This window comes from Apus apus, chromosome Z (genome assembly GCF_020740795.1).
Source record: "Apus apus isolate bApuApu2 chromosome Z, bApuApu2.pri.cur, whole genome shotgun sequence".
Classification (NCBI taxonomy): domain Eukaryota; kingdom Metazoa; phylum Chordata; class Aves; order Apodiformes; family Apodidae; genus Apus; species Apus apus.
Window position 1 is genome coordinate 9,316,608 of NC_067312.1, and position 14,868 is coordinate 9,331,475.

The 14,868-nt window shown below is 39.7% G+C and overlaps 1 protein-coding gene and 1 non-coding gene across 6 annotated transcripts in view; both read right to left on the reverse strand.

Moving 5' to 3' along the window:
- Positions 1–14,868, reverse strand: part of UBAP2 (ubiquitin associated protein 2) — a 107,223-nt gene that overhangs the window by 26,602 nt on the left and 65,753 nt on the right. For 2 of the 5 annotated variants that reach the window (XM_051643680.1, XM_051643676.1), the window contains exons 14-21: positions 14,294–14,472; positions 13,012–13,222; positions 11,829–11,868; positions 8,922–9,105; positions 6,252–6,318; positions 4,793–4,988; positions 3,447–3,538; positions 2,513–2,563 (exon numbers count right to left, since the gene is read on the reverse strand). In XM_051643680.1, coding sequence (XP_051499640.1) covers positions 2,513–2,563; positions 3,447–3,538; positions 4,793–4,988; positions 6,252–6,318; positions 8,922–9,105; positions 11,829–11,868; positions 13,012–13,222; positions 14,294–14,472 — 1,020 coding nt within the window. The remainder of the gene's footprint in view (positions 1–2,512; positions 2,564–3,446; positions 3,539–4,792; positions 4,989–6,251; positions 6,319–8,921; positions 9,106–11,828; positions 11,869–13,011; positions 13,223–14,293; positions 14,473–14,868) is intronic. The other 3 variants (XM_051643678.1, XM_051643681.1, XM_051643677.1) reach the window with 3 other exon arrangements.
- Positions 14,762–14,845, reverse strand: LOC127396110 (small nucleolar RNA SNORD121A). Its single transcript, XR_007891910.1, has one exon. It is a non-coding gene; the product is annotated as a small nucleolar RNA SNORD121A (small nucleolar RNA).

Here is a 14,868-nt window from a genome sequence, read left to right on the forward strand (position 1 = left end):
TCAGCCTCCAGTAACTGCTCCTCTATTTATACAACCCAGATTATTTATTTTTATGAAGGGAGGGCTCGCCATTTATTCACCTACTTATTTACGTATTTATTTGAGGAAAATAAAGATCTCCTGCAAAAAACTTGCCCGTAGCTCTCTTCTCACTAACACAGCAACAAGCCTCCTGAGTGGGGAAAAGCCTCCTCCACTCAACACCTACTCCAAGCCCTGCTCCAAAGGCGGCTCTGAAGATCCCATGCCCGCTCTGCTCTTTGGCACCTCCACAACCTCCCCACTTTTTCCACTCTCTGGAAAAAATCTGCCGTGCTTTAGCAATCTTCATCACAATCACCCCTTCCAGCCTTCTCTCCTCAACAGTTCCCACTGGACATCTCCCTTTACGCCCACTGATCACCAGCTCTGCAGCCTTCATTAGGACAAGGAAGGCACACACATCACCTCTTGGAACTCCTTCAGAGGAGGGCCACAGACATCACCAGAGGGTTGCAAAACCTCTCCCTAGCAGAAAAGGCTCAGAGCACCGGGCTTCCTTAGCCTAAGGAATACCTTCTTGCAGCCTTTCAGTACTTCCAGGGGGCTGAAAAGGATGGGGACACACTCTGCAACAGGGCCTGGAGCAACAGGACAAGGGGGAAAGCTGTTAAACTCAGACAGGGGAGATTCAAGGCCACATAGGAGGAACACATTTTGTACCAAGAGGGTGAGGGAACACTGCAACAGCTTGCCAAGAGGGGTGCATCATACGCCCGCCCCATCCCTGGCAACATTCAAGGTCACCTTGGAAGGGGCTCAGAGAAACCCCATCTACTTGAAGATTTCCCTGCTCTTTGCTGGGGGATTGCACTAGATGATCTTCAAAGATTCCTCACAACCCAAACCACTCCATGAAGGAGAGGCATGGCACAGATTGCTTTCACTGAGCAGAGTTCTGCTATTCTCGCCACTTCTGGCATTTCTCACCACAACTCTCGCCTTGCACTGCTGCTGCAAAACACTTTGCAGCACCAGCTACCCTAATGCAATATAGAGAAGGTATGAATTCTTACATTTTCTCTCCTTTATCCTTACTCTTGGATTTAGTGGGAGCGTAAGAGGTTTTTTCTTTTATACATGCACTTTAATTATTTTAGTCTATAATAGTATTCCTCTTTCATTTTTCCTCCTTTTTTTTTTTTTTCCCCTCCACTATGTATAAATAGCATCAGTAATTTTCAGCTCCTGGCCTCTCCAAATCAAACCTCCTCGCCAAAAGCATGCTCAGCGCTAGCCCCTGCATCATCCTTTTGTAAAGATACTTGGAAAGAAGCACTCCTGCCCAGACAGGATCAAAAGAAAAAAAAACACAAAAAACCCCAGAAAACCCATCAATATATCAGATGGGACATCAGGCTGGTAAAATTTGAACAGATACGAGCCTTTCATTTTACTTTTTTATCCCCCTGTCCAGCTGAGGAGAAGGGCGAGAAAGAGGCTTGCTGGGCACTTAATGTGCAGCCAGGGTCAACCCACCACATTGTGTTTCTTCTGGCCTCAGACCGCAAATATTTTGTCATTTGCTCTGAAAACAATCCCATTCATTTCAGTTGTCAGCTCTTCCAAGCATAATTCCTGCTGTCATTGGTTAGCTAAAATCTTCATTGACATACTCAGGTTTATTTGTTAAATTCAAAATGTGCATCTGGACATGGAAATCCCTGTACTCATCTTTGACTATCTGACTCTTGCTGTCCCCAGATTCCACATGGAAAACCTGGTACTGACCTGGACCTTTAATTATGGCATTAATTCAGTGGTAATTCTTTTCCAGGTCACTGCTCATTGTTACATTTCCACCTCTCTGGATACACTGTGTCACTTAATCCCGTCACTTTTCTCAATTACATACTACCAAATTTTCTCTCCACAATCCTTATTCTAATTTTCTGAAAACAAAACTCTTTGCCTTTCTGCTAATCTAGGCTGAGGCGCTTCATCAATTTGTCTGGGAGCTCAGTGTCTCTCACTCGCTACTTATATTCTGGACCCAGGAAAGGAAGAAAACTTTCTATGTCCCTCCTGTGGCTCCTCCGCAATTGTTGCCACAAAGCATACACAAAGGTCTTCACCAATGAGCACCTCCAAAACCTGTCAGATGCACCTGCTGGCTGTCAATTTGTATATTTACTAACATTTGGTAAAGGAAAATATTCATATTCGGGTTTCAATGAGATTTGACAAGATGTCATACTGTTGCTACAACAATTAAAAACTTCTCCACTCAAAAGCACAGAGCACATTTCCTTCCATTTACAGAATTTACAGATGGACACATGCATGACACAAGAGTTGCTCCCTGTCGGTTTACACCACCTAGAGAAACTATTTGTGGATATTTTAAAAAACAGAATAGAGAACATAAGGATAAGCTCTTAAATCACCACTAAATGAAGAAATTTATCTTGCACAAATTATCAACACTGCAAATAACTTGTTTAAAATTAGTAAGACCAAGCCATTTACTTACCATTGGCAGCCTGGATTGAAGCATCTGGAGATCATCATAACCATAGATCTGCTTAAAGATAGATAAAAATACAACATCATTATAATACACTTTGCTGATATTCACCAGCTAACAGTTGGAACTCAGTCCAGTCCATTTTAAAGGTGTACAGATATAGGTCACAATGTGCCATGAGAGCACACGGTAGCTCTTCCAGGCTAAAAGAGCAAATCTTAAAATGGCTTGCCACTCAGATGTTATTTCTTGGTGACAGAAGTGCTTTGAGGAGAGTCTGACTGTCCCATCTTCAATACTGTTTTCACAGATAAATCATTCGTCAACTTGTGAAAAATCTACAGGGTATTCAGATGTGGGAGTACAAGCAACAGCCTTCTTTGCTGCAACCCTTACTTCTGAGAATAACGGGATTTAAGTTTTGATGACTAGACCACAAAGCAACCTTTGGTATCTGCCCCTGACATTCAGTGTGATACAGAAAGTTGATTAGAATAAACTTTCTGATATAAAAAACAGGTAGCAAAAAATATATGGAACCTAGTCATGCATCAAAAAGCTATGTGCAATCTTTCTAAGTATGACAGACAGGACAAACAGCACATTTCAACCATTACTATAGTAAATCTATTCCAGTAACATAAATCTGAATTAGTCTAATTTTACTTAAAGAGACCAAAAAACTGCTATCACTGGCAACCTTAGCAACATGCATGTTTAGCTTCAACGGCAGCCAATTCAGGTCTGTTTCAGTAATTCTGCACTTTACTATCAACAGTAAACCATCAATGAACATATTTAACATATTCAGCATTTGTAATAAGAATTCCACATGCAACACATGCCAGCAGAAATGCCTTGCATAGACAACAGCAGGTCTGGAGGGCCCACTTGCACCAGGAGTTAAGCAATCAAGGATGGGAATAATTAAACTGCTTACTGGGTAGGCAGGTAGAAGTCCTCCAGGTCCCACAATATACTGGTTATGCAACAAGGGCGGTACACCTTGGGGCAGGTTTGGGGGAGCTTTGCCTGTAGGATCAAAATACAGACACTTTAAGAAGCCTTTAGAAAAGGAAAGGCTTCAGCATTGACACAAGACAGCTCACAAGCCCTGGCAGCTGCTCTGTCATATCTTGTAAGGAGCAGCACTGCACAGAAGAATTTTGTGCTGATTGATAGTAGTGCTCAAAATAGCCTGAAGTTTAACCATGCCTTAGTGAAGGGCAAACACAGACTACTTAAGATTGAAAACAGTCCTATCAGAGAACAGTCCGATTTTTAAATTTAGTTTGTCCAAGAGGATTACAAGAATTACAGAAACTTCTCTCCTTAGTCTCCTCCTGAAGGAAAAAAATTACACATTTTTCTCAATCTAAGAAAGCAAACTCTCTCATTTTCTGCTCTGTCAACAGACTCCCCCTTATCACCAGCAATAGACTGGAAAGCACTAAACGTTGCCAGCATACTTTCTGTGGGTAACTTATTGCAGCTGAGAACAGCAAAGAAAAGTTAATTGAAACAGTTTTAGTTGCTTCCATGAGGTAGTGCTAAGAAGCAGAAATTAAAAAATTGCACTTTGGCCAGTCATCAGACACTTCATTTAGAAGGCACAGGAATAAGAAAGCATTTTGTAAGTTTGACATCAATATTTAAATAATTCACTTCCCTCCATAGGATTTCCTATTAGCAGTTAAAAGTCAATTAGAGAAGCAAGAGAGAATTTAGCATTGCTTCCACTTCAGTAAAGAGGTCTCCACACCTTCTCTCTCTGGGGGCCCCTTTTCTGGAGTGCTATTTGCTGTGTAGTGACCCAAACATTAGACACTTCTTCCCTTTCTTTAGATGTGTCAGTAGGGAGGTGGCATATGATAATGAGGACACTGCAGTATATTTTGATACTGTCAAGTTAATTCAAGTCACAGGGAAGGCTGAAATTAAAAGGTGATGTGAATTCACAGACAGGAGCTGATTACAACCTGGAATACAAACCAGGCAAATCTCCTAACCCAACATCTATGATCTTCAAAGTCAGAACTGCTCTGATGTCTATAAAGATCTTTGGGGATGGAATGTGCTGTATAAATGCCACATAACACCCTAACAAATATTTCAAATACACAAAACCAGTCAACTTTATTTTATTAGCCAGCAAATAAAGCATGCTGAAGATGCTAGTCAAGAGTGCAGATTTCTTAGCGAAGTTATGGCTGGTGAGATGCTCAACTGACAGCCCTGCTGACTGAAGTCCTCTTTCTATCCACATGATCTGTTAATATTTCGAACCTGAAGACACTAAGGGAGCTGCCCGTGTGGTAGCAGCTGGTATCGACACACTGGTAACGCTCAGGCCAAGGCTGTTTGTAGTGTTCATACTGCTTGCCATGCTGACAACGGAGGAGGTGGTGCTAGTGGCTGAGGTTGAAGCAGTTGAAAAGGTCGTTGAGGGCTGGAGTGAAGTTGTGTTCTCAACACTAGTGTGCTAGAAAGGAGACAAGAAGAATTGAGGATCACAGAGTAAATAAACCACAGTGGAAGATGCTGGGGGGGGATAAAAAAAACAACACATTATTTAAGTAACAGCAGCACATGCATAAGATATGCATTATCTAAATACTAAGCAAGCAATTAAGTTGCATACTTGTGATTTTTAAGCATTCAAAGAAAATTATTATGAGACTAGAATTCAAACCACTGTATCATCAAAAAATTGTAACATGGTAACTCAAACGTCACTCCATTGCCTTATTTCTTGCTCTTGGCTTTTATACTCCTTTAAGCTAGTACTTGTTATATGAAATAAACTCCTATATTCTTCTGAAAGTCAGTATTTGTTTTTAAAATACAGGACACTGCTAGTGTGATTTCCTCAATGCACTTCTGGAATTCAAAAGATTAAAACTGTAGTTCCCTATAACAGACTCAATGTAGTAAATTCAAGAGCAGACCAGGTACATTACAGGAACATATGAGGATTAAGAAGTTCCTGGTTTGAATCCAGCCCAATACAGTGCCTTAGCAGTAAGATGATTACACTTGCAAAACTGTTATTAACACACAGAAGTCAGAACAACTCTGACAACAGAAAAGAAGGACATTTGGGTGTGGATTTTTAAGTTACACGTTCAGTAGGGATTAGGCATTACAAACCAAAACACAGGCATAAAGAAGAGAAGGAACCCATCTGCACACCCTGGCTGGGATTGTACAGGTCTCCATCACAGACCAAGGCAGTATCTCTCTGACTTTCATCTATGCAACCTCATCTCGGCCACTGTGTTGACCACTATTTGCCATGTTATCTCAAATGTATTACATACACGCATGACAACAATGCCACAGAGAAAACCTTAAAATCATGTCATAAACATCTGTCATTACATGTATCATTCCACCACCCGCATTTTTCCAGTTAACCTCTCCAGTGCACATTTTGGAGCAGTTTCAGGCAGCCACTTCTGAAGATTCTCTTTTTATGAAGTACATTTGTTACAAGCAATTTCTTTATTCCATCCCTTCTCGCTCGCATGAAAATTTCCTCTGCAGTGTAATAGCTAATCCTGATCTAGTACACGTCACAAGTGGTAGACTTTTTTTACCACCAGAGGACTGGCAGTCCTTTTCTGAGGTAAGGCTCTTGCTTTGGTTTTTAGGGTTCTGGGACACAGTGATGTTCAAGAAAGTGTCTTAATCATCAGACTAACGGCCTATATGCCGAACGTGTTGAATTGCAAACGAGACTTACCACATGTGATGTGCTTGAAGACAGCACTGAGGCAGGGGAGAGGTTGCTCTGATGATTGGAAAGGGAGCTAGAAAGAAATTGCAAAGAAATAGTAAAATTATTTTTTCCAAGAACTATTTTAAATACGTATGTGTTCGTGTGTGTATATATATATACACACACACAGAAAAATACATACAAACACAGAACAGGCAGTAGAGTACTAGGTAAAGAATAAAAATTCACATACATGCACACCACAGAATATTTGTTAAAAAACCCCAACATTTTCAGTATAGCTGCAAGTGTATATATATACACATACATGTGCATATAGATATGTGTGTGTGCATATATACACACTCCCCACAGGTATTTTGTCCTTTAAGTAATATCCTACTACATTTTTATGAAAAAAAACCTGAAATAAAGAGACAATAACAAACACCTAAAACACCATTCATTTGTAGTTATTAATTTACCATATGCTTAAAAGAACTACAGTTGCTTCAGGAATTACATGGCAAGGACTCCAAAACATGAAGTCCAAAACCAGAAGGTTCACACAACACACAGTTTGTTCATCATTCTTTCCCTGAGCAAGTGCTGCTGCTAGCCACAGAGCACAGGTACTGATCAAGTGAGGAAGTGCTTTGGTTTGACTCACTTTGGTACTTCTAACATTTTAAGCTGTGTAACATTAGTTTAACAAAATAGAACTATAGGCTATTTGCTCTATAATTCTGCCAAAAGCCCCAACACACTCTCAAAAGACAGGACTGAAAAACACCAGCAAACAAAGAACATTCATGAAAGCTGCAAAATTAGCCATACTACTACAGGATCTGGAAATCTGATCTAGGCTGGTTCATACCACTACACCCTGCCAAAAGTTATTTCCTCTTTGAAAAGATGGATCAGAATTACTGGTTCAGTTTTATGCATACACTGCAAAATATGAAAATAAATCCCTTGCTGAAAAACACCTACAGACAACTCGGCTTTTGGAAGCACCATCTTTTTTCCCTAGATGACCAGGACCCTGAACTTCTGGTACTAACACAAGCACTAACATTCGTCTGTAATCAAACTATGTTTAAATGTCTCCTGAAAGGTGACTGAAACTGGTTCTTAAAACATTTACACTTACAGAAGTTATATCTTACACATTGGAGGTTAAGAACTTACAGTACAGTATGGAATAAAGAAAGAACACTGAAAACAGGCAAAGAAAAGAAACCCTTAAAAAATATGTAGTTTGGGCTCAAAAAGCCCCTCGTGTGAAATTAGGGACTTTTTAAAAAAGCATGTAGCAATAGGATGAGGGGGAATGGTTTGAAGATGAAGGATGGGTAGCTTTAGGTTGGAAATTAGAAATTCTTTCCTTTGAAGGAGGTGAAACACTGGCACAGGTTGCCCAGAGGAGTTGTGGCTGCCCCTTCCCTGTGGCAGGGGGGCAGTGTTCATTGCCAGACTGGATGGGGCTTAGAGCAACCTGGTACAGTGGGAGGTGTCCCTGCCCATGCAGGGGGGTCGGAATGAGATGATTTTTAAGGTCCCTTTCAACCCAAACCATTCTGTTCCATGATCTTTTTCTTATATCTGCCCACCAGCATCAATCTTCCAACGAAAATTCCTACCAACGTACACCAGCTTTTCAACAAATGTGAGGAGATGATGTTTCTAATGTGAATAGAGTAATTCTTAATATTTGACACTTTTACCATTTTATTCAACAGAAAGCACTAGTATATTAAAAGAAAACCAACCATGTCCTAGTTGTGAAACAGGAAAAGGAAACAAACAAAAAAAACCCCAACAAATATCCCAAAAATTATTTTCTTACATCAATAAATGTACAACAGTGAGTACTAAAAATGTAACTCAGCCAGCACAGCCACAGGATGTCACAAACCTGAGGATGAAGCTCAAGTAACATGCACTGAGAAAATCACAGACAGCACAAATGAGCTAAGTTGTGCTGAATGCACTTCCAGGAAGACTAACCTGGTATTTCAAAGTGTCTTATGGAAATGTCTTAGAAAAAGGAAATAAAAACAACACAAACTTTCCCTGTAGAATTATTTCTGGGCTTTAAGAAATGCAAATATAACTGAAACAACAATATTTCAAAATTACCCAGAAAGTAAACTGCTAAGGAATGTTAAGGAAAACATAGGATACTAAACAAAAAACAGGTACTGTGTACAAAGTAGGAAAACAAACTGGGGGACTCGAGTTCCATTTCACACAAGGAAGAACTTCTTTACTGTAAGGGTGACAGAGCACTGGAACAGGCTGCCCAAAGAGGCTGTGGAGTCTCCTTCTCTGGAGACTTTCAAGACTCCGTGTGACCCTGCCCCAAATTCTGTGGTGGTCTGGCTCTGGCAGGGGGGTTGGACTTGATCATCTCCAGAGGTCCCTACCAACCCCTGACATTCTGTGGTTCTGTGACTCAGCTAATTTAGCTGGCACTATTGAAGCAAGAGCACAAAGGTGAAACACAAAGGTGTTTATGTATTACAAGAACTTGAGCCTGTACAGAGCTCATACTTTGTGACCATAAATGTTCTGTTCTCTTCTGAATCTGTCCAAGTTCTAGTTAATGTCAGTAAAGAGGACCCTGGTGTCTGACAGCCCCCACATGCCCAAAACTGAACCCCTTTTAGTTTACCATAACTCCTACTGTACCTGCTTAACTGGGAAAGTGAGCTGCTGGCCAGATCACCGGGCTGAGGCAAGCTGGGCAACGTTGCTGGGTGCTGCGATGCGGAAGGCAGAAGCGAAGCTGTGGTGGGTACCACGCTAGGCAGAGAACCAGCAGAAGGTAGTGAGGGAGAAGGCTCTGTCTTAGGTGCTGGAACGGATGGAGCAGCTGAAACAAGTTAAGACGACACATTCAAAGGCAAATTTCAGCAAACCTGACATTCCAGACTGGATGCAGGAACACAGTAGTATTCTCCCCTGGATTTACAAGAACGATGATCATTAGGAACCTGTAACAGTATCAAACAATCTGGCTATTAAGGGAAATTCAAACAGCAACAGAACTATCATTTTTTTTCTTTAACCTCTTAACCTACAATAGATTTATAATTTTCACTAATACACCTGTAGCAAACTACAGTCTTCTGCACTTTACCTCCCACTATCTGGATTACTAGCTTTTGCTCACAAGTCAATATTCATTTTAAAATTCCTTGCATGTGATTCCACAAACAAAAGTAATCTGCTTTTCAAGGCACTGCACAGATCTACTCTTACCTACAGCTCTGTTTCTTCATTCCAACCTACACACCTACATCTTTGATAATCAAGGCTGAGATTGCTGGAGTACCAGGGCACATATAATTTATCAGTTTGGAGTACTCAATCAAATGTGTAATGCAGTAGAATAATAAAAGGATATGATTAAGCGCAGCATTAAGCATTTTTAATGGCTAAAGAGTTTTAAAATACTGAATTAGATAGCAAAAAGTGTTTAGCTTTAATATTACTTTTTAGGCTATACAGAGTAAAACTTGTATACCATAGATTTGCCTTTCCAAAGGATCACTATACTATAGGACACTGAAGAACTCTACTGTCCAGCATAATCCCCAGCTGTTTCTATACTTATTTCTTGTTCTGCAAAGACAGTATGAAGAATTAGAGGTACTCATCCAGCAGTAAAACCTGGAGAGTTGAACCCTGCCTTCTGCTGTGCCATGCTTCCATAGCACACCAGAGACCACTACCCAGTGGATCATCAATAAATTGCAAATCATATGAAGACAGTTTTAGAACAGTCACCAAACAGAAGTCAGATAGATGCTTGGAAGTTACACATCACAGTTTTTACACATCACATTATTGATTTTGTTTCCTCACTAAATGACCCATCTGGGGTCATTTCCATGCTGGATTGGGTGCTATCCAAGCAGAAATCTAGAGGTCTTGGTCCTGACAATAAGGGTAACAGATAACAGAGAAGGAAACTGAAGTGATAAACAAGTACAGCTATGAAGGCAACGATCATATCACCTGATACCTCCTGGCAGGACTCATAAAAAACCAAGCAAGTAACATTTACAGCTCTTAATACATTTAGGGCAGTGTTTTCTTCTTGACGTCCCTCAATACAAGGGACAGAATCACTATCTTCATTAAGATTCTTTACGAGATGCCTGAACTTAATATGTGACACAAAGAAAACCAGGAGACAAGTAGAATGGTCAAAATTGTAACACAACAGCTTTGAACTAAGGGTTTAGGAAGCATGAGAACTGGATATTAAAGGACCACAAGAGCAAAGCTCAGAGATGAACAACTAAGACCACTATCAGCACATATAGAAGGGAAAAGGTCAGTACTTACAAACGTTGAGAGGAAATTTCAGAACTGTTTGAATACATGAAATAGATATGTGGAACAAGACTAATTCCAGTTTATGCTTGAGATACAGAAAAAAATGCCAAAAATATTCTCAAGAGAGAACTGGCAAAGAAAAAGGGATTACTAAAACCATTACAGAATAATTACAAAAACACCAGGAATTCTAGGATCTCTTTTTTCCATTGCAAAAAGACACGTCCTGTAATGAATTTTACAAATTGTTTATTAATTCAGTACGTGACAGTAAAAAAGTTTTCCACTTGAAAAGCTGCCTTATATATATTTTTTTTTTAAATAGTAACTCCTTGGGCATATACAGTCCTTCTGCTCATTTAAATTGAACTTGGCACTAGTAAAACACTGTTTAGATATCTAAATACACAATTTCTGTCTACTCGGAAGCATAATACACACACAAAAAAGGCTGCCCCACTAATGACCTACCTGAAGAGATGCAGAAGAGGAGCACAGACTTAAAATGGAAGTGTTGAAAATTCCAAAACATGCTAAGTTACACTGCTGCCCTTGAAAACTTCCACAGAGTGGCACAAAAGGTCAGGAGACTGAATACTATACTTTAACTCCAGCAAGAGTGCTGTAAGGGTGCTACAAGTAAAATACCACGTCAGAAATAGACAAGATGAAGACAACGGTAGCGCCTGTATCAGAGCCAGCCCCGTGTCGCTGTCACTTCACTGCAAAGCAGCAAGTTCCCCGGCAGAGGGAGCATGTTAGTCACCCTTATTCCCCACAGGCTTGTAACGGGGCACAGGTCGCACTTCACCCAGAAAGAAGTGGATTCAAACAATGCGACTTGGTTTCAGTACTGCTAAATGATACTTGCAGCTTCCCAACTCAGAGCTGGAAGAATTGCTACGGAATTTTACCTTCATTTTTAACTTTATATTTTATTTTAATTTCCTATTAAATAATCGTTGGCAGATAAATTCAAAAGGAAAAGCAGGAGCAAACTAGGTTCTCTTAATTCTGAGACTACTCTGGTTTGTGAATTTAATAAGATTGCTTTCCTGCTTCAGTTTGAGTCAAGGAACAAGCAGTGTATGCTATGCAAGTACAAAATAAACTCAAATGCGTCAGCCAAAAATTAGTCAAGGGAGAACAATAGAAAACCTTAAACCAGATGTCACTGTTACATTTATGTGCACAGCAAGTAGTAAGGAAATACCAGAAAGTCCTGTGCAAAAGCAAGCATTGCAAACTTACTGTCAAGAGTTGCCTGTGCTCTAACACCACCATGCCCGTTCTGTAAAAAAAAGGAGAAATTAATGAATAAATCATTTTGGAGATGTATTACATTTTCAGATTGAATCACACATGAAACATGCTTCATGCAAAATTTTATATTCATTCTAAAATGAAAGACGAAAAAGGCGTAAAATTAGCTTTTTACTGTCATTAACAAAACCACATAATATTTGCCTCAAGTGCAAGGTGTCCTGAACATACAGAATCCCATACACTGCCCATACTACACCCCTCAGCAGGAGACCTTCCCATGTACTGTACACAACATAAACTTCAGGTTCACACCCGTATGATTCATAAGAAAGAACTGCATTAACATATAGGAAATGGTTGTGCTTTTGATCTAATGCAACTCACAATTTTAACTATCCAAGTTACACAGAGACGCCAATTTTTTTCCATTGAAAGATAAGACTTGAGAAGCACCAGTTGTTTTTTGGATAACGCTGGAGTACAGAAGTGGATAGTCTATGCTTGATCCTCACCAGTACATACGAGCTAGTGCAGAAGACAAGTGTGACTGAGCCATTACATAACAAAGGCCAAAGGCAAATACACTTACAAACTCTCACAAGTTCCTTAAACATTTAATAAATTAAAACAAACCTAAATTCCAGAGAGTAGAAAGAGAGTAGGTGCTTTTGAATCTCCCAAGAGATTCTCTCTGTCCTAGATGAGACCTCTCCCTGTGCTTTTCAAAATCAAACATGAAACTGATTCCCACTGGTGTTTAGATCCAAAAAAAGAGTAATGCTGGAGGGGCCACAAACAGTTTGGGATCCACTTGCTAGGTGCTATATAAATTTAATAAATAATATTGATATTTACATAGTTCCTTTTTTCAGAGCTAAACTTCAGGGAAGGACACTCAAGCAGAAAGTTAACCATTACTAACAAGAAAGGTCAAACAGCAATTTCAGAAGCCAAAACCCATAAAATCAGAGGCTGTTTTATTGCAAACACAGTACAGCCAGAAACAGCTACACAAGAGAAAAAGCAAAACCAAGTTAACACTGTGGGCTTGGGAATCAAAACTACCACTTGGCTTAGTTAAATGCATTGAAATGGAAGGGTAACACAAGGCTATAATGGATTAGACTATTTCACCTTTTTCAAGGTCTTATTTCTGAAATTCACTCACCGTAACTGCAACTGGGGTTGAATCAGATGGAGCCATGGAGCTTTGGTACGCTATCCTGCTATGCACAGAAGTCTGGTCATAGGAGGATGTAGTTGTTACTGGGCTAGAGCTCTGGGATGAGCAAGTCAGACTGGAAGCGGTGATGGCAGAGCTTGTGTAAGTGGTCTCCTGTACTGTATTGGACATTGGCAAAGAGGTATTCAAAGGATCACTGGAAAAAGTAAAAATTACTATCTTGGTAAATGACATCTCAAACACCTTCATGAAAATACCAGCTCCTATTCAGTCATCTTATCTACCTTAAACACACAGTCAAAACTACATTATTTATACTAGAAAACCTAATAGCAAAAAAAAGACAATTTTGCTTTGGTCCCCAGTAATCACTGCTTCAAAACCATCAGCTGCACTATGCACCATTCACTCTTCTCCTGCCAGCCCAAACAAAACAAGAGTTAACACATGAACACTCTTCAGTCATGTCATTTCCACCTTCTCAAAGGATAAAATAATGATCATAATCCCTCTTTTTTTAAACAACTAGATCCATAGTCTGCTACATGATGAGAAATACCCAATGTCTTTTTACAACAGAATTCTGAAGCTACAGTAACAGTCTAACAGATTACGAACTATGCAAAGAGGAAAAAATACTTCTAAACATGCAGGAGTGTTTAACTTTCCAAACAGCTTAAATAATTTCTAGGACTAGAAATGCATGTGAAAGTTCATTTTTACTAGTACTTGTGGATTAACTTCAGAAAGCTTTTTACTAAGGCAATTTTTTTTTATTAAAAAGGAAGAAATAAATGGGTTACTAGTATGTTGGTATTTATCACTCTTAGCATTTCAGTAAGAACTTTTGCATACTGAAAGCCTGGCTGCCTTTCTCATTCCATAGGAGCATCAGATTTGTAACCTGGTGACAATCTACTGACACTCATATATGGTACAAGAGTCATCTCTCCTAGTTCAAAAACTAAAAAATCATGTTATGAGGAAAAAACCCACAAATAAATCAAAAAACTGGAACGATGAAACATGAGGAAGCAATTGTTATAAGGTAATTTACATTCATGCCATTTCCACCTTCACATCGACTCCTTCAAGGAGATTTTTATTAGAAATCTTTCTTTTAAGATGCCACCAACAGAAAGCCCTCAGCCTTACATGTCATTATACTTCTTCCCCCTTTCACTACATGATAACTGTGCCCTGAATGTTTTTGGCACAAACTTGACTTCCTAAAACAGACACGTAAGAATGCACAAGGGGAACTCACACATACTTTACAGATTTTGAGTACAAGCTATTGTTGGTCGACTGGCTGGTATTCTCACTGCTTGAAGCTGATCCAAACTCTGGGAGTGCAGGCTCTGATCCAAACTCCAGAGCTCCAAACTGAACATTTAACCCTGTCACATCTGCTGATCCAGGCATTTCCACTGCAGAGGCAGGAATCTTAAAGGAGGGAAAAAAAGCCATAATTCTTTTGTATGCACTATCTGTATTAAATATATCAGTGACATCCCCTCCTCCCTTCACTACAGGCTTCTTCAGTTACTGCCTCGCCTTCAGTGTAAACTGTATCTGCGAAAACCCCCCCAGTTTACATCACATAAATTAACTACAATCCTGTATCCTGAAATCAATTCACTGACTTGCAGCTGAAAGAATAAGCCATGCAATTCTACAATATCAAAGTGTCATCTGCTTTCAGCCAACATTCATGTTGTGGCTACTCCACCAACCCCAAAACACTCAGCAACAGTCATTTTTCACACAGGGCAACCAGATCTGTGCTTGGAAAAGAAAACATCACTGTATTTCAGACTTGAAAATTATCCAGCTTAGAAC